The following is a 19,958-nucleotide window of genomic DNA, read 5'->3' on the forward strand; positions in this document are numbered from 1 at the left end:
CAATACAAGTTAAGCTCTATCGACAGCATTTGTGGCCTGTTTACATACACACCAATAAGCTGATTACTCTCAAAATAAGCTTATTTAAAAAATCTGAAAAGGCAAGAAATCTGCATTTACATGACATTTGAAATAATCTTGTTATTTTCTACTTTTGACGCCAAACCGTGAAGAGACATGCGCTCAACGCGTGCGCACATTGGATGAGCCGTTAAGAACAAGGTGATGCAACATACTCTCATGGCGAAATCGTCAGGATTCGTACGACTTCTCTAAATTTGGCTAATTCGTATGATATTGTGCAACTGCACTTGTTTGAATCCCTACTACTTTCACTACAGCCAATGACGTCACTGGACATCGCTTGTAGCTAATATGCGACAATTACTTGCTTCTGTCACACACAACAGCTTACTATCATGTTTAAACACTCTACTGATTGGTGAAGTTTAGATAAGGGGTTTAGGTAAGGGCATAATATTTATAAGTATGTCCTTAACGCCTCGTGCGCGGAACTCACGCTTACTTCTGCATTAGACATCCGGGAATTTGCACATGATGAAGTCGTATGAGTTTATGCGAACAACATCGTGCGTGACCATACGAAATAGCCAACTCGTAAATTATGTACGACTTTTCATGAGATCGGGTTGGGTGTTTACATGGCATATAATGGGAAAAATCTACCGGTGTTGATCGGGTTATTCATAAGATGTTTATGGCCTTTACGCCGATAAAGGAACGCGATTTATTGCGTTTACATGACCGCACGCATTGTCGGATTATTAAGCATAATTAGTGTAAGAACATGCATGTAAACGTGCTAATTGTCCATCTGCCAAGAAAAATATTCCTGCCTTTTACTCAGTAATTCATTAAAGTGTTTTTAGAAAAATATAAGCTTCACATTTCTGCATTTAAACTCCCCAGAATGCAGGCCCCATAGACTTCCATTATAAGTGAGTTGCTGAATTCACAATTTTGCTTTTATATTAAAAAACTGAGGGTCATGTCTTTTTTTTTTTTTTTTTTTTTGTGGTAATAAAGATTATGCCACAAATGCTTTCGATAGAGCTTAAGTCGGATTGAAAGCAGAATATTCTTTTGAGCTCCATAAAAGTTTTGAGAATTCACATCTGTAGCAGTTCGTGGTGAAATCATGGTGAGAAAATACCTGTGCTGGTAATAACACATGTCTTTTTGCATTCTTGCTCTGTCTGGAAACGGTTTCCATTGCCGTCACACCCACCATACCAGAACTGAGCACAAGCATTTGCCTGTTTGTCGTAGTACCAGCGAATGATGTAATCTCTACATGAACCCTGACTCAAATTTAACAGACATCGAGGATCCAGAGGAGCCGACTCTGACAGAACCGAGAGAAAAAGGAAAACATATCAGTAAAAACTTTAATTACATACACAGATAAAGGAGTAATTGAAAAAAAAAGTGCAAAAATCTGTCATAATTTACTTAGCCTCATGTTGTTCTAAACCCGTGTGCTGAAATTTATTCGGTGGAATACAAAGGATTTTCATTGAATAACAGCTTCAATTTTGGTCTGTTCCACGCAAGCTATCGTATATCTTCAGAAGACTTGGAATATAGCATATGAGTCATATGGACTCCTTTTATGGTGCTTTTCAGAGCTTGACAGACATGGTGACTATGAACTGTCATAACATGGAAAAAAGCTGTGTTAAGATTCTTCCAAATTTCTCCTTTTGTATTCCATGGATAAAAACAACAGCATACAGGTTTGGAACCTCATGAGGGTGAGTAAACAATGACAGAATTAAAAAAAATTGGAACCTTTTCATTAAGCAAAGGTGGATGTTTTCTTTAGTTGGAGAAAAATTAAGTCATGAGGTGTAATGTGTGGGTCATTGTGTTTGGATTAATAGACTAATAGAATTTTACCGTCTACCTTTTATCACAACAGGGCGAGGTTTTGTGTTCACATTCACATTCCCTGATGAAGATAACGATACTGATGATGATGAAGAAGAAGAGGTGGCAGTGGATTGAGATGTTCCTGTCTGTACTGGCTGGACAGTCTTATTGACAACAGCAATTGTGCCTCCACCTCGTCCTTGGGTCTTTATATTAAGATCCTCCCCTTCAAAGTCAACATTATCTACCTGCATAACAGCCACAACACAAAATCAGACATAGAAATCATTCAAGAGCACCAGCCCAGAACAGTCTGCGTAAATTCCGTGTATTTGCTCAGCACTAAAACTTCACATTAATTCAAAGTTAGTTAATAATGTTAATGTTAATTTTAGTATCAAGCTTTTGAGGAAAAACGAATCACAGGACTTGACAAGGTTTTCTAGGTTAGTGGCATTAAATCTTCGAAAGATTAAAAAAAGCGTTGTACTAAATACCCATTTAAAGAATTATTTTTGACCGAAGTTTGACTGATTAGAAATGCACCATGAAGCCAACAATCAACTAATCAAACACTGAGGTCGACTGAGAAGTTTATCTAGATTTTGTTTAAGCTTTGATATTTTATACAGACTTTTTAGGCCATTGATTCAGGTGTTGTGCTCTTTTAAGATGATGTGTCAAGCTAAATGTAGTCCAACTTTTAAAAATATTTATCTGTTCCTAAAATCTATCCTGTTGTACTTGGCTGTTACTGAATGCAACATTGAACACCGACTGATCTCACTGTGAATTTGGCGAAGTAGGTCAAAAGTTCTTCAGCTAAATTCGGTCCATGCTTACCGAAATTGTTGAACGTATGGGCACCGTTCAGCTTCAGTTTCCGAGTGAAATGTCCACAGAGTGGTGCCAAAAGCGAGTTGGAAAGTGAATTGTTTTTAGTTGTAAATGATGTAATAAAGTCAACAGGAATACATACACCCTAACCCAAACTCCAACCCTAAACCTAACCATCACTGGTGTAGGTATGTAATCTTATAAGGAAAATGCAACCTCCAAATCACACTCATCATTGATTAGGCAAACGTAATTACTTCCTGGTTTCCACAGGACCAGAATCCATGTATCTGAAGTTGCGTCCCAGGAAAAAAGTAAATACTTTACAACTGATGCAAAGATTGCTGACGGGGGTCAACATCAGGGTACTGGAACATTCGGTAGCAACGTGTTAATTTCCTGTGTGATCATGTTGGACAACGCTCCCTAAGAAACGTGTCTAATCAGGGTCAAGTGAACCCTAAGCAGCCTATTTATACAGGGATTCCTTAAGACCGATAAGTCAACAAGTTGTTCAGGCAAGCCACTGATTAGTCGATTATGAAAACATGTAGTTTTACACATCCCTACTAAAGATGTTAGCCCTGACCTGTGCTTTTAGAGGGCCGATGGGGTTGATGGGAAGAGGTACGTTGTGTCCTGTGCCTCTGGTGTGACTCTGAGATGTTTCCTGAAATCTGTTTCCATAACCGTTATTCCCAAAATAAGAATTTTCCCTATAACCGTTATTATAGCCATATCCATTGTTTCCATTCACGCCGTTGGTAATCCGGTTGTAGATGAGGGCTCCGTTCTCATCTTCACAGAACTGGCTAACCAGCTTCGATTCCAGAGCTGTATTAGGAGACCAAAGCAAGTGTCAGTTATGTGACAAAAATGCAAGAAATGGTTAGAAAAAGTATGAATTTTGCTTGAAATTTACTCTGCACAAAGGGCAGGGCAATATATTGAATATTCAAAGTATATTCAAGATGATTAGGCAACTTTGTAAATATCGCAATGATTTTAATGTGCTTTAATTTGGCCATTCAATTTCCAAAGGACTGCATACTTAGATTCATTTTCGATCCTTGTCTGAGAATGTAAAAACACATGTGTTTTGCTAGGGTCTCTGATATAAACTTCAGAAGCAAAAATGGCGATAGAGTTGGTAAGTTTGGTTCATTTCCGTAAATCTCTTTAAAATGTAAATTTCAGTGACTCAATTCAAAACTTGGATACAATGATTTGTTTGTCTCATCCCTCAAAAATCAGTAAAAATACACAAAGGTAAATATTGCTACCAACAATGTTTATATACTATGTGTTTTTATATCGGTGCATGTAAATGATAATGATTGCATCTCTTATGTAAATTCAGCGGAAAACATTGCAGAAAACATGCCTATTTTTAAACTAGATTTTTAATGTAACAAGTAAACACAGTAAAGGTATATTTCAGGTTCAGTACAAGTTAAGCTCAATCCACAGCATTTGTGGCATAAAGTTGATTACCAAATAATTTATTTTGACTTGTCCCTCCTTTTCTTAAAAATAAAAAAGCAAAAATCTGGGTTACAGTGAGGCACTTACAATGGAAGTGAATGGGGCCAATCGGTAAGCGTTAAAATACTCTGTTTCAAAAGAATAGCCACAAGACATAAACAATACTGTATATATGTTGACATGATTGTAGTGTAATAAAATTGCTTACTAACCTTTTCTGTGTAAAGTTATATTAAATTTTACAACTTTGTTGCCAAGAAAACCCCTTAAAACCCTAAAACGACCGCAAAAAATTACGATTTAAACAACTTTACAGTTCAGATAATGCATGAGTTTTAACAGAAGAATTAATGCAAGTGCTTTTATAAAATTATAAGCTTCACATTTCTGCCTTTAAACCCTCCAAAAATTTGCCCCATTGTAAGTGCCTCACTGTGACCTCGATTTTTGCTTCTTTTTGTTTTTCAAAGAAAAGGAGGGACGAGTCGAAATAATTTTTTTTTTTGGTAATCATCATTATGCCACAAATGCTGTCGATTGAGCTTAACTTGTATTGAACCCGAAATATTTATTTAAACAGTCCAAAGCTAATTGGCTACATTGGCTGTTTGGCTGAAATGATGGTTCCTCTGATTGAAAACAAATCACCGTTTTAAGCCATTTCAGAGCAAATTCATAAATATCAAGATATATCGACTATCATCAAAAGCTGGAAAATATCAAGATATATATTTCCAGCTATATCACCCAGCCCTTTATGCAGTTAAACTTAATTTTCAGTCTGTATATAGGGTATTTTCTTCCATGTTCACCTGGCAGAGTGTTATAGTCATCAATGAGGAACATATGTTCACTGTCAGGGTCAGAGGCGATCAGATTGAGCTCTCTAAGAAACTCAGTTTGTGTTGGGTCGGAGGTGTTCACAATACCCAGTGCATACATCTCAATATTTGCCACCTGGGCCTCTCGTACAGCCATATCCAGCTTGACAGGTTCTCTTTTATCCGTTTGTCCATCCGTAATGACGATGGCTACTTTTCTGACACCATTACGGGCGCTATAGAAGGCCTCTTGTGTGGCTTTGCGGATGGCGGTGCCAGTGTAGGTGCCCTCTCCCATGTATGGCATGTTCCTGATGGCCTTCTTGACATCCTGCTTGGTCATATACCTGGCCAGGTTGAACTCCAGATGGACGTCCAAGCTGTAGAGAATCAAACCAATTCTCGTGGCGTTACGGCCAACGGTGACACGGTCCACCAAGGCCGTGACAAAGTCTTTAATGATCTCAAAGTTTTCCGGGCCGACGCTTTCTGAGCTGTCAATAACAAAGACCAGCTCCATGGGCCTTTCCTTGCATTTAATACCACAACCTAGAAAAATCACAAATATATAAACTCACTATAAAAGTATTTTGAAAGTAGTCCTAATGACTCTTGTGCTATATTGGTACACTAGAAAGGATGATTTTCAGTGAAGAACTATGGTATGACTTCAAAAGACTTGAAATATTGCCCACTAGTTATGCTGACTGCTTTTATGATACTTTAATGGTGTATATATAGGTCATTTATGACAGATCAGGACAGGATATATTAAAAAAAAAAAAAGTCACTTTCTGTGTTCCACAGAAGACAGAAAGCCATGTAGACTTGGATGGAACAACATGTCTCTAGGTATTTCATTATCAGATCATCAAGACTCACCACAAATCTCCTTAATCAGCTTGATAATATCCTCTCTCTGAAAAATGAATAATTTGTTAACATTTACAATGCTAATGGTTGTATAGTTTTCCCAAAGTTAACTTAATCTATGATTACAGGTGCATATACTGTATATTAGAACTTACAGTGAGCCCTTGTTCACCCTTGAATCCTGGTCTTCCCTAAAGGGACAGATTTATACACTCATAAAACTCACAGACAAACTGATATATCATGTGATTTAGTATTAAATGGAAAACACTGTCTGTTCTTGCACAGAAGATGGTTTATAGTGACTAAGTTGACTTACAGCTAGTCCTGGAGTCCCTGGGTCACCCATGTCACCTTTTATTCCTTTGAACCCTCTCTCCCCCTGCACACCACGATCACCCTGCAGAACAGAAAGATACACACACCCCCAGATGGATTCATTAATCAGATCACATCACGCTTTTTTCTATTATTTAATTTGTTTCCCCAAAGATCCACTTATAATGTTAGCAAAGTCATTAAATCACACGCACACACACAAAAAAGTCAACATTACTACGTCTACAGTACGTCTTATGCAATTTTTCGTGAGAGTGCAAAACGTGAGTGGCCGTGGGCGGGAGTGTTTGCATGTATGTTAAAGTTGTGCAAAGCGCAATTTGCTATTTTCTAAAGACATTTCAACACCACGACTGTTTTCACTGAAAAGTCATACCCTTTCTGCATTTGCAGTTTGGAGATTCCACCAGCAGGAGGTAATAAAGTTCATGTCCAAACTATGAAAATCTATCAGTTGATGAAAATTATTAATAATACTGATATTTTCTATAATTTAACAGAGCATATGCATATTCTGAACCCCATTTTCCATGCGTATAAAAGGAGCGTGTCCCATTCAACAAAGATGCAGTTAATGCACAAATTATGTAAGTCCATATTTCTATTCTTCTAATTCATTGCATACAGTCCATTTACCCTACCAACTTCTTATGAATGTGCTGTCTTCATTTATATCGCTGGTGCTTGAGGGAATAGACTATATAATAGGATGCAGACTGTTCAATAACCGGAGAAGAACCCCCGAATAAAACTGCACTTGTCCGCGCTTTGCGCGACTTCGCCAAACTCATTTGCAAGGATTGAAAGCAGTTCAAGGAACAAAAACGAAAACCGAAAACAAATGACATTTTTAGCAGAACGTAACTGGAAACCGGAACAAAGTGATTTTCAATTGTTCCGGAGTGAAATCGTTATTTTTAAATGCTGGAAACCGGTTATAACCAGTTAATTCTGTTCCGCTAATTTTTTTCATGAAACTAAAGGCCAAATGGTTTATCACAGTATATTTTTGGAACTACACCACTTCATGTTGGCCAAAAAAATTAAACGTGCTTTGAACCCGAAGGAAACTGCTGCATCAAACGTTTCTTTGCCTGATTGTCCATTGTGGATGTCGTATTCTGTGAATGAAGACCTTTTTAACAACTATGTATAATTACTACATATACATGCACAGCTAATTCAGATACAAGCAAAACATTATTAGATGTAAAAAGTACTTTTCTCAGTTGTTTCCAAGTCTTCACTGAATTACTAATGATGCATTAATACAGATTTGATGCTGCCGGGTTTTGACTCAGAAGCAGATCTGGTTTTCCAAACCAGATTAATTGCTTCTCTTGTGAGATTTGGCAATGCTGCAATTGGTATTTCACCCACCACTATATAGGAGTACTGTCATTTTAAAAAGAACGTTATTAACCGTTCTTTTATTTTGTTTTAAATGGTAACGATTTGGAAAGGAAATTTTGAACCAGAACAAAAAATACAATTTTGCTCAGAATGAATCGAAATCTAAATCATTTTTAGTCCCTGTCCACTTGCACCTAGACTTAGCGCATGCTTGCATGAAAATACCAAAATGTCATGGCCATGCCCATTGACTTTGCACTTTTGACTTAAACCATGTCACTGTGGTTAGATTTTCCAAATGTGTTTTTTTATGCTGCTGTGCCTTTAAGACTTCTGTGTAAACGGCCTCTTCACAAGTAAAATAAGATACAGTGGGTTTTCTGTTGAGTCATCTTTCAATAACAGCTTGTATACAAAGTTTGCATTACATTATGACAGATTCACAAGACAATCAGCATTGAAATGTGCCACTCAAACTGTTAAGATCAGCCTGAAATGATACAAATAATCTTCAGCTGCTCGTTTCTAACATTGGGATCCCTTAGAAGTATCTGCAGAGCTGTAGGTACTACACATAGTCAGGAACAGCACAAGATTCGACAAACCTTCCCACATTTTGTTCTTGTACCCTGAAAACATAGTTAGTATGATGGCAGACCTTAGAGCCTGGAAGTCCCTCTCCAGATGGGCCCCTTGGTCCTGTCACTCCTGGACCCCCTTGATCACCCTGATGAATTCAACAAACACAAGTTTTTTTACTTTCTTTCTGGACAGAAAGCCATTATATTACAGTAATCAGATGAGTTTAATATCTTAGTAAATGGTTAACCTACTTTGGGTCCCTGAATACCTTCCCCTGTGGGCCCTTGTGGCCCTGGAGGACCTTGTCTTCCAATGTTGCCCTGAAACAGCAAGACAGCAGATTTAATAAACGAGAAGCAGACAGCTTGTCCTCCTCAACTGCCATAGCAAAATAAATTGACTCCCCATGCTTGACCTTCTTAGCAAGACCGCTTGCTCTGGACATGTTGGTTGTTTAGTTACTGTACTCTGGGATATTTACAGTTGCATAACATAAATATAAATCTTACTGGTGGGCCTTGCAGTCCTTCACCAGGTGGGCCTGGCAAACCAGGCAAACCCCTGAATCCAACATCTCCCTGAAAAGAACAAAATTATAGTTTTACCAAAACTGCCATTCATTACTTCATCATAAGTATGTTTTGCACCAGGTTCAAGTGGAAACTTCACCTTTGGACCAGGTAGACCAATGCCCTCAGGGCCGAGCTCGCCTGGCAGTCCTGGTAAACCAGGGAGACCCTGTAAAAGACAAACGCACATGCACATGGAATTAAAGGTCCTGTAAGTTATTTCTGTAACTATAACTATTTCTATAACTTCAATCACACACCCTCTCTCCAAAACTCTGCCTTACAAAGACATATCAACAAACTTGAACATGCAAAATGATTGACAGGCAGAGAGCGTTTCTTATGAGCTCCCCTGGCTCTTTTTAGCTGTTTACAGAGTCTAGAGCTGTCATAGAGACAGGTGATGCATGGTAAAGGGACCTTTTTCACATTTACGGGTTTGGAACGTGGAAGTAATTTAAAGTGGTGAGAGGCAGACCACAGCAAATATTATTTATGTGTTCCCATATGCTTCAACAGCAAAAGAAAAAAATTCACTATTACATTTCCACGACCTCCCAAAAGAGGAATAAAATAGAGAGAGATGGAAGATGCCAAATTTACTGTTACTCTCTCAGCAGCTGTATTCGAAATCCCATCAAAGCATTGGTAACTAGTTTATTTATTTATTTATTATTAATGCCAGGGTAATATAACACAAAGAATAATGTTATAAATGTACATTAAATAATAATAATAAAAAAAATAATAATATAAAAAGTGCTAGATTTATGCTGCTGGCAGAAACGTGTCATCACAGTCTGTGAAAAGGGTCTATACAGTCTTCTATGGAGTGATGAATGAGCACACTGTACATTTGATATTAATGATGTTTTTTTAAAAAAAAACATATGTAAAAGATAACCAACAGCTGCTTACCACTGGACCAGGGAATCCTTCACCTTTAGGTCCAAATGGCCCAGGTGGGCCTGGGTTGCCGCGATCACCCTGATTGGGATAAGAAAGGAACATTTTTAATAACATTTGCATGCAGCTTGCGTGATTGGCCGTATCAAAATTGCCCATCCTTTATACTTTTCTTCGGTTTTCTATAGATTAAAGGGGTCACATCACTGTTGTCATTTTATTTTTTTAGGTCCACTTATACTGTTAGTAAAGTCAAAAACAGTCATGATTTATGACCATTTTTCAAGCTCTCTTTGACCCCTAAGACCCCAGCACACTCACAGCGAAGTGCTTCTTTGATCTTCGATCATAGCCAAAAAGAAGTTAGAAACAGTTGAGCAACCGAATACTGTTTGTGAAATTCAGACACCGCCACGCTGCTGTGGGAGGTGTTTAGATCAGCATTTAAACATGAGGACACTCAAGACTACATGTAATACATCAACTAATATGACATTAAAATGTGTTATTATATGATAGTGACTGATGTTTTAGCACAATGTGTGGACTTTTCAGACGGTCCCTTACCGCAACTTTTCAATGAATATCAAGGTTAAATTAACGATCTGGAACGATTTCACCGTGACGGCATCTGAGTAGCTTAAAATAAAGGACAAAACGTGTCCCGTAATGATTTGATACAGGACGTAAATCTTTCATCTTTAAATACGGTACGATTTTAAAGGAAGCGTGGCGACCCTATATGCGCCGGTTACACTCTGTTATTATGATTTACAATTAAACTGATACTACTGCAAAGATGGGTGCATCAGAGAGTGTTCATGGATAGAATACAGACAAAAGAATGATGATAGGCATGTCTTACTTTGGGCAGATGTGATCAGACGACACATGAGTGAAGCAGCATATCAAACAACAGAGTGAATGGGCACTTAAGAGTACTTGAGTAGATTTGATTCCTTTGGTAAACTAATAAATAAAATAAAAAAACACATGACATGCTCTTTGAAAATGTCTCTACGCAAAAGTTTGCACCAGCTCGCTAATAACTCTACATGCCGGTGTGTTCATGTTGACTGATCTGTACTGACTGAATAGGAATTAGTTGTTGACCTCAAAGTAGGTAGAGCTCCAGGTCACACCTACTGATTATGAGCCTTTAGAGTTAAACAGTCTCTGCTGCTGTGCCTTTAAGATCAGACAGAAAGGATCAGGGATCTTGTTAATAATAAACTTCAGCCGCTTCTAATGTTGGGATTCTTCAGAAGGATCTGCAGAGTGGCAGGTGCTACACACACAAACAGCACAAGCTTTGGCAGACTTCGATGTGTAAATCTGCGCGTTCATATGTTGTAATCCTGATAATGAGGAATTCAAGGTTTTTGCAGCTTTGTATCAACAAATGGTCTTATTTTCACAAGGGAGAAAGTTCTGAGTTCTGAGCAGTGGGTGTTTTCACAGTACAATTAATTGTTTTACCTCATGATGTGACCCTTTTAAATAGTCCTGCCTACCTTTGGACCGGGCAGGCCATAACCAGTCTCTCCTAACGGTCCGGGAGGACCAGCGGGGCCCACATCACCCTACAGACATTGAGATATGAGGTCATAGCATTACTTCTCTCTTTCACGGCAAGATTGGTAAGTGAAATAGAATGTAACTCTGGAACAATGATTAACTGCGTTGGCAGCGGGCCAATGACATGACTGCTCGCCAGTCTGTAGGGTGTGGCACAGTTGTAGTAGCTTGGATTTGTTACCTTTGGTCCTGCGAGAGCTCGCCCGGGTAATCCTGGCATGCCCAGTCTACCTGATGTGCCAGGCTCTCCCTGTAAAACAAAAGTATTATGTTTCTATGATGTAATTACATCACTTTTATGGTATTTCTATACCATGTGGGAAACCAGATCCTTTCCAGTGCATTCGTACTTCAAATAATGACCAGTTTTGTAAGCTGAATTGGAGCCAATCATTTCATGCACATCATTTTGTAATCTTTAAAATATTTGTTTTCATCCCTTAAGGGGTAGTTCACACAGGACGCTTTCTTGCATTCGATCTGCACTGGTCTACTTACATGCGCGGTAAATGGATGTCTTTGGAAGCTGAAATGAAACTCGGAGCAGATTAATGTCAGATTTAAAACAATGGACCAATCAGATGAATCTGGGGGCATAAGCATCTAGAGTGTATTGAGCATGTACATGAATGGAATTTATGCATCAATGTACCTATCTTCTGTTCAATTCCATTATGCTTTGTAAGCTGTTTTATTGTAATAATGCGTCCTGTGTGAATGCCCCCGCTTTTTTTTCACCCATTCCTGTTCTCACCTTTGCTCCTGAGGGGCCACTTATGCCAGGAGACCCTGGCAACCCCCGAATGCCCCGTTGACCCTGGTCTCCCTATTGAGATTTAAACATAAGCAGGCAAAGCGAGAGAAATGTTTATAAATACAATTCATTCAGTATCGATTAGTGTCACTAAAATAGTTCAGTCCAATTAAAACTGACTATTTTACACAATTGCTATGTATTTTTATGCTTTTCAGAGTATCACATTGTTAGTTTAGCAAAATGTTAATGTCAAACTCTTTTGAAATCAATTGTTGGTCAGGTTTTCTATGCGTTTTATGTGAGGAGTGCTATTTGATTGGCATATGGATTTGCTGCCTATGTAGAGGGTTCCAAATCAATTGCATATGATGTTCCATTACAGTTTACAGTCTGCTATGTTTTTGAACATTGTGTTGTACATGATTCAGAGCTCTATACTTCATAATTTCCCATTGCACAATATGATGGTCACAAAACAGAGCTCATGTAGAGAGAAAATCTGAGTGAATATAAATTATATATATATATGAGTATAAAAAAGAGAAGATTTTACAGGGTGAAGTACCTTCTCTCCTTGAGTGCCAATTCCTTGGGCCCCCTCAGGTCCTCTCAAACCTGGAACCCCAGGCTCACCCTGATAATCAGGAAGACAACAACAAAAAAATAAAAAATAAAAAAAAACATTAATGACCATTAATGTCCTGTTCACTAAAGTGTTTGCGTATCTGCTCATACACACAAGACAATATCTTATCTAATAGAAAATGAAAATAGAAGAGCACCCAATCGTAAACCTGTCAACAATTCCAAACCTTTTCTGAGATCATAATGTTGAGTTACCTTTTGTCCTGGAGCTCCGTCCTCTCCAGGAAGTCCAGGTACCCCAGCAAATCCAGAAGAACCAGGTTCACCCTGAACAAATTATACCAGTAGTAATTATTATCATATCCAAATTATCCATCTATCAGTCAGTCAATCTTACTGTCAAAAGTTTGGACACACCTATTAATTCTTTATTATCCTAACCAACTTTATGAAGTACAACCTGTGATGCTTTTTAAACACTATTGAAGGAGTTCCCATCTATCCCATGTCCAAGAATGCCAGTGTTACCTTTGACCCAGGTTCTCCATGCCCTCTCTCTCCTGGGGTACCCATCTCACCTGGTAAACCTTGTTCTCCCTGAAACAGTGAAAAATAGTCAAAAGATTAACCCAAGAACAGTTAACAAATCAAAGGTTCTTTCTGCTTTCGACCCAGCAGTGTGGAAAGAGTACATCATTAATAAACAAAAAACAATTTGATTTATTCCATTATTCTCTCTCTTTTTTTTTTTATGTGTACATTTAGCAATACCAACCTTGGGACCAGGGAAGCCCTCTCCTGGGAGCCCTCTACCTCCTGGAGGCCCCCTCGGACCCTCAACGCCCTGATATTGAGAAATATTGAATATTAGAAAAACAACATTTAACTCAGGCCCAGTTCCAGATCAAAATCTCTGAGGATGCTTCCGAAAATAGTGGGGGTGCTGTATATGCAGTGAAGATGTAATGTAATTAAATTATTATTTAAAATCAAATTATGTTTAATGTTACCAAAACAGCTTAATATTTAATCCACAAATTAAATAAGTTTTAGTTTTTTTTAGTTTTTTTTCCAATCAATTATAGCTACGTTTTCTGGAATGTAGCAAGCAATGTCTGAAGATGTTATCCGCAACCACTAATCTAGAGTCAGTTTTCACACTAATAGTTAAGGTTTGGATTTGGTTTTGGAAAACTTATCCTAGACTAGCAGGTATGCACCACTTTATCCTGGAGCAGAAATCAGAAACAACAGGCGAGGCGAGGCGATGGATTGAGCGAGATAATGGACCTTATTCACAGTAGCGCCATCGTTAAGTTTTGACGAGAATGACAACGAGGCTGTGAGGAATATATTTACATTATCTTCAATGGATTGTACTGTTGTTTAAAGTGTTTTGGAAAGTTCCACGGACAAAACATAAAAAAAAAAAAAAAAAAAATAAAAAAAAAACATATTTCCAAGAAATTTCAGTTGAAAACAACAACAACAACAACAACAACAAAACATGATTTGTGGAAAATACAAAGTAGCCTAGGAGCTTTATACCATTTATTCAGTGGATACCACTGAAGATACTGAAAGTCTAGCCCTCAGAGCCTCGTTTTCATTACATTAAATATCAAATAAGGCGCTACTGTGATTAAGGTCTATTCTGCTATGAATTCTCTATGTGTGAAAGGAGGTCTTAACCAAATGCACATGTGTATGTTGGAGGCATAAAAGCAGAATGATGCACTTGCACATTTAGGACACACTGATTTGCAAGATCATACACGTTTATTAGTTTTGATAGAGGAATTGTGTGTGTGTGTGTGTGTGTGTGTGTGTGTTGAAATCTGCTTTGCCAATATACAGTATTATTAGGCTTACATATTCGATTTAGGGTTACTTTGAGGGTTCTTAGCACCCAAAAGTCCCCCCATGGATCTAGGCCTGATTTAACGGTAAGATTGTTAATAATTATGATAGAACTAATAATCACAGAACTTCACTTGAACCCATGGAAGTTTTTTAGCATAAAAAATAAATAAATAAATAGAAAAAGGAAAATATATTTTATGTTGGCTTGCAAAGCCTTGCCTGAAAGTTTAGAGTAAAATGTTTGACAGACAAACAGATAGACAGATTGCTAGCCAGACAGACAGACAAACAGACAAGTCAGACAAATAGATAGATAGTTTGAGGTTAAGACACGTAGTGCCACCTTTTCGCCCTGAATGCCAACACCTGGGAGTCCAATTGGTCCTGGAAAACCTGGAGGACCCAGCTCACCCTAAAGACACAACACAGAAACGCAGGGTCAGTTTCACATATATGATGATCTTATCAGAATAATAATATTTCTATTATGCATGGTATAGTAAACACATACTTTATGTTTTTTAAGTTTTTGTAACTGTTACCAGGTGAGCAGGAGACAGCTGCCTCTCTTAACCGTTCCCACAGTAACGCGAGCTGTATCACCCTCCCATCTGCTCCCTCCCCCTCCCTCTTTCAGTGCCCAATCAGTTACCGGCTTTTTCAAACGGCACAATTGGGCCTCTTTTCGTACTTGATTAACTCTTTTGTATGTCATACGTGGTGTTGTTTGAATGCCATTCTTGGACTGATATATTTACGGCCCACCTTATCGCCTTTGATTCCAGGGCCCGGCTGTCCTCTTGGTCCCCTCGGCCCCTCCAGACCCCGGTCCCCCTGTCAAACAAAAGAGGAGTCATCACCCCAGTGTCTCTAAAATGCTAACATTTCTTTCTCCACCACTCGGATTCATTCACTGCATTAGGTATTGTTTCTCTGACTAAAGAAAAATGAAAGTTAATTAATACAATTCTTGTATAATTGATTCTTTTTATGGTCATTTAGAGAAGAAAAAAAAACTGTGTGAAAACATGCTTTGATTATTTTTAAACTATATTTTTACAGTATTTAACTTTTCGAGCTAACTGACCACAGTGGGTGCTTGGTTAAAATGATTGGGGGGGAAACCAAGCTATTAGAGCAAAAACATAAATAGGTATAGGTATTTTGAATATCATCAAAAGGCTGAAAATATACTGTAGGAATGTAAGTATACTATATGTATGCATAACATTTTATGAAGCCTATGTCTGCAACTCTACATTATAAATTATGAAGAGTAGTAAAGTTGCTCAGACTTGCGGCCAAAAACCGAATTAAAAAGCCCAAAGAATTTCTTCTTTGTAGTTTTTTATTTACATATATTTTTTATTTAGGTAAACTGGCTTTGATGTAGATCTAGTTAGACTACTAACTAACATTAAATAGACTGCACAGAGTTATTATAGAGGACATGAAAAAAACATCAGTTAAACAATGGCTTATATCCCCCGGCTAGTCATCTGTCCTATTTCGCTCAGCAGTGAACATACATTAATTGATAGCCTTGGGTTATGAAATAAGAACCACCAGGGCACTTAAGAAACTCCTAATGAGCTTTTTGAAGAGTTAGAAGTCATAAATGCATTTATTTACTCAGATCTTTTCAGACTGCCTTTGGCTGTTACAAATTTCCAGCTAGATTAAAGAGCAGAATGACATTACAGAGAACATGGCTTTAACAGTCTGTGTTTGTGAGCTTGCCTTACCTTCGGACCTGGAAAACCCTCTCCTTGTGGTCCTTTCTCACCTTGAACACCCTGTGGCCCTTGGGGACCCTAATTGGACAAAGAAATGTGAAGAAAAATGCCAAAATGCAAAGCCAAAATTACTGCATTTATTGTTAAAAAAATGTAAAACCTAAATGCACTGTAATTCAATATGAATAAAAGTGTTTGCCAAATGTAAATGAACAGTGTAAGGATATTTGAATGCACTTTTATTTATTTACGATCCTTCGGCTTGTATACTTACAGGCAAGCCTGGCTCGCCAATGCCAGGTGGACCCGGTGGACCAAGTCTGCCCTGAAATCCCATATCACCCTGAAGACAGATAAAAGAAAGAAAGCAATTTGACTGATCTGAGTATCATCACAGCCATTAACATCCATGGCAATCATTCAATAACAATAAAATTAAAGCAATGAGATCAAAGGAAAAATTTAAATTCTTTCTCATATCCAAGTGTTATTAAAATTATAGTCAACAATAAGCAAGTCATTTGTAGGTTAATTTCAACTAATGTCACTCTGTGGCCCTATCAAAACAATGCTTTGTTTGAGCGGCCCTTTTTAGCCCGACAGAGCAACACTGGCTCAATTATATAACTGTATGTTTGCACAACCAATGGAAGACTGGGGGAAATTTCAGGAGTGATTATTTTTGCAGTTCTGTTTGGTCACACCAGTGCTGCAGAAATTTCACACTTTCAGCATTAAAGTCTTATCTTGTTTGTCTTGATTTTGGGGAATCTATGCTGATTTGCTTTCAGTTAGGCAATCAATGAGGCTGACCTTTGGGCCAGGAAGTCCAATTCCAATGTCGCCCTGAATTCCAGGTGGGCCAGCAGTGCCACGCTCTCCCTGTAATTACACAAAAACAAACCAACAAACACAACAGATTAGAAATCAAAGCCACAAGAGGCCATTCGTTACAGTGATTTTACCATGAGAATGGGGTGTTCTCATACATAGCACAATGCAGAGTGCCTAAAACTGCGTAATGTGCAGCTTCAACTAATAAAAGGCACCAATGTCCAGTTATTTTTATTAATAATCATAATCGGAATGAACAATTCAATATATTTCATCAGCCTGTCTATAGGTGGTTTATGGATGCCAAGCTTGGTGTATTCAAATAGAATATATGGTCACACAGGTAAGCATTTATGGGCATTTTTACATCGAGTTTGAGCGCAGTTCATCCATTCAGAATTTAGTGTCGAAACTATCCATTTATAAAACTAATTCCAGAGTTTCGTCCAAGTCTACACTAAAATCGTGGTCACACTAGGCTTTGAACATTCAAAATGATTTTGGACGCAACAATGGAGACGATATGATGCCATGCTCGAGGCCTCTGGTTTTAATTAATAATAAATTAAAAATAACAATAAAAAGCTGGTCAGTGTACGCAAAATGTATTTGCATCAGCTTGCGCAATCGGATGAGATTGAATGGGAGTTAATAGAGTGTGAAGTGTGACCGCACCTTAGTTCGTTTGCATTTAAAAGCACATTGAATTTTCTACGTCTATGCCTCTCGTCCACACTGGAATGGCATTTTCCTCCACCGGAAATTGAGACCTTCGAAAATCCTCTCTAATACCGCATACTTTGAAAAATGATGATGTTAAGAAACTGAAAACTGTTTTCAAACGAAAATGGATTAGTGTGGATGTAGCCTTAGAATTAAATTATTTCTGGTGGTACATGTCTTTCACTTTGATTTATCTGCTTTTAGTTTTTTTCTCTACTTACTGTATCTATCCATCAATTTTCTCCAGGACTAAATGTCCCATTTGAGTTGAACAACACATTAATGGAATGTTTGATTTGAATACATGTTAAGCTCTCTCCATAGCATTTGTGGCATGCTCTCAATTACCACAGAAAACAATTTAGTCTTATCCCACAGTTTTTGAAAACAAACCAAACACCTTGTTGACAGAAATCCACAGAATATGGATTCACTTACATTGTAAGCATGTACGTAACTGTCAACGAGTTGAAATGTTCTGTGATAAATGACAGCATGCCACAGATGCTGTTTATATAGCTTAACTTGTACTTTACCAGGAACATTCTTTTAAGCAACTTAATACCATGTATCCAGACTTTTAACTGGTGGCATAAATTCTGGTCCACATTTGCAGCTTATTCTGGCTATGAACCACCCTCTTAGACAGGAAGGGATGGTGTGGCAGTCTCCACGAATTTGCACATAAAACAAAATAATCCAGTGATTATTTCTTCCTCAAAGAACTAATTTTATCAGTCCAGTACCTTGTAAACATCACTAAACTTTGTGCTTTTGCTTCCGGAATTTGCATAAAACCAGCCAATCAGATTATAATACACATCAGATCAGTGAACGGGCTGTGGGCGTGCCGTCTGAGGCTGTGACTAGTCAGAACTCAGTTTGGTTTACTATAAAAGCACCTGTTACATGTTTATCACCCATCTGCACATTTTTTGCTAGTTTCTTCAACCGGTAGCATTGTGACATCTGTTTTTGCTCTTGGGGGGTCCCCTTACAGACCTCCAACCCCCCAAAAATTAGAGGTCTTACTAGTAAAAATGCAATTACAGAGCTCTCTAATTGGAATTCTTACTAGTAAAAATAAAATTGTAGAGCTCTGTAATTAAAAATGAATGGAAGTCAATGGAAATATGAAAAGTAAATATTCAATTGTAAAGCTCTGTAATTGGAATCTTTACTACTAAAAATACAACTGTAGAGCTTTGCAATTAAAAATGAATGGAAGTAATGGACATATGACAAGTAAATATTCACTTGTAGTGCTCTGTAACTAAAAAGGAATGGAAGTTAGTGGAAACATTTGACAAGTAAATATTTAATTGAATTGCTCTGTAATTTGAAACTTTACTAGTAAAAATACAATTGTAAAGCTCTGTAATTGGAATCTTTACTACTAAATATACAATTGTAGAGCTCTGCAATTGAAATTCTTAATATTAAAAATAGATGCACTCAGTATTACCTAAGAATTCCTAGGATTTCCCTACCTATGATTCACAGTATAATTTGATATATTGATTAAAATTGGTCATTTTGATATATGAATGAGTTGTAAAACTAGAGTGAGATGTTAGGCTCAATAATAGACTATAAAATCTATTTCCCTGTCTGTCACTCACTCGATGTTGTGTCGATGTAGTAACACTAGGGGTCACTCTTGGGAGCCCCGAACACCTCTGCTTTCTGAAAAAAGGCCAATGGGAATTGGCGAGTGGAATTTGCATGCCACTCCCCTGGACATACAGGTATAAAAGGAGCTGGTATGCAACCACTCATTCAGATTTTCTCTTCGGAGCCGAGCGGTTGCATTCAGTGCACTGAATTCAATTCAAACGCAGTTCTCTTTACCGTTCACCTAAAACTGCTGGATTTACGGCACATTTCAGCGGCTTCTCCCCCCTGCACCTGTGGAGTGCAGAGAACACCACTGGGCACTTCGGCAGAGCAAAAGAGTATATTCTAAAAGAGTATATTTTCTTTCTAAAAGAGCGGCACACACGGAAACTTCTTTTTAAAGTTGCCTTTCCGTTTGTGTGTTATTCCTGGTTGCGGTCATTATCTCTCCACTTCTGACGGCCACGATCGCTGTCTTACGTGTCTGGGCACTGCCCATGCTGAGACATCATTCGTGGATGGGTCTTGTCCTCATTGCGAGAACATGACCATGGCAACGTTGCGGTCATGGCTTGCATTCGTAAGAAAGCAAGCCACCCCAGTGGCT

At 38.1% G+C, this 19,958-nt stretch overlaps 2 protein-coding genes across 2 annotated transcripts in view; one reads left to right on the top strand and one right to left on the bottom strand.

Annotated features, from left to right (window-relative positions):
• Positions 1–19,958, top strand: part of LOC127447628 (C-X-C chemokine receptor type 1-like) — a 154,227-nt gene that overhangs the window by 116,561 nt on the left and 17,708 nt on the right. The gene's annotated exons all lie outside the window — the stretch shown is intronic.
• Positions 1–19,958, bottom strand: part of col28a2a (collagen, type XXVIII, alpha 2a) — a 41,360-nt gene that overhangs the window by 1,008 nt on the left and 20,394 nt on the right. Inside the window, exons 12-35 of the mRNA XM_051709560.1 lie at positions 16,991–17,059; positions 16,452–16,520; positions 16,187–16,255; positions 15,207–15,275; positions 14,785–14,853; positions 13,354–13,422; positions 13,107–13,175; positions 12,834–12,905; positions 12,559–12,627; positions 11,991–12,062; positions 11,418–11,486; positions 11,173–11,241; positions 9,671–9,739; positions 8,853–8,921; positions 8,693–8,761; positions 8,435–8,503; positions 8,260–8,328; positions 6,229–6,309; positions 6,065–6,100; positions 5,919–5,955; positions 5,028–5,585; positions 3,320–3,564; positions 1,928–2,141; positions 1,175–1,366 (exon numbers count right to left, since the gene is read on the bottom strand). Coding sequence (XP_051565520.1) covers positions 1,175–1,366; positions 1,928–2,141; positions 3,320–3,564; positions 5,028–5,585; positions 5,919–5,955; positions 6,065–6,100; positions 6,229–6,309; positions 8,260–8,328; positions 8,435–8,503; positions 8,693–8,761; positions 8,853–8,921; positions 9,671–9,739; positions 11,173–11,241; positions 11,418–11,486; positions 11,991–12,062; positions 12,559–12,627; positions 12,834–12,905; positions 13,107–13,175; positions 13,354–13,422; positions 14,785–14,853; positions 15,207–15,275; positions 16,187–16,255; positions 16,452–16,520; positions 16,991–17,059 — 2,542 coding nt within the window. The remainder of the gene's footprint in view (positions 1–1,174; positions 1,367–1,927; positions 2,142–3,319; positions 3,565–5,027; positions 5,586–5,918; positions 5,956–6,064; positions 6,101–6,228; positions 6,310–8,259; positions 8,329–8,434; positions 8,504–8,692; positions 8,762–8,852; positions 8,922–9,670; positions 9,740–11,172; positions 11,242–11,417; positions 11,487–11,990; positions 12,063–12,558; positions 12,628–12,833; positions 12,906–13,106; positions 13,176–13,353; positions 13,423–14,784; positions 14,854–15,206; positions 15,276–16,186; positions 16,256–16,451; positions 16,521–16,990; positions 17,060–19,958) is intronic.

The sequence above is a fragment of the Myxocyprinus asiaticus genome, chromosome 10 (assembly GCF_019703515.2).
Source record: "Myxocyprinus asiaticus isolate MX2 ecotype Aquarium Trade chromosome 10, UBuf_Myxa_2, whole genome shotgun sequence".
Taxonomy (NCBI): Eukaryota; Metazoa; Chordata; class Actinopteri; order Cypriniformes; family Catostomidae; genus Myxocyprinus; species Myxocyprinus asiaticus.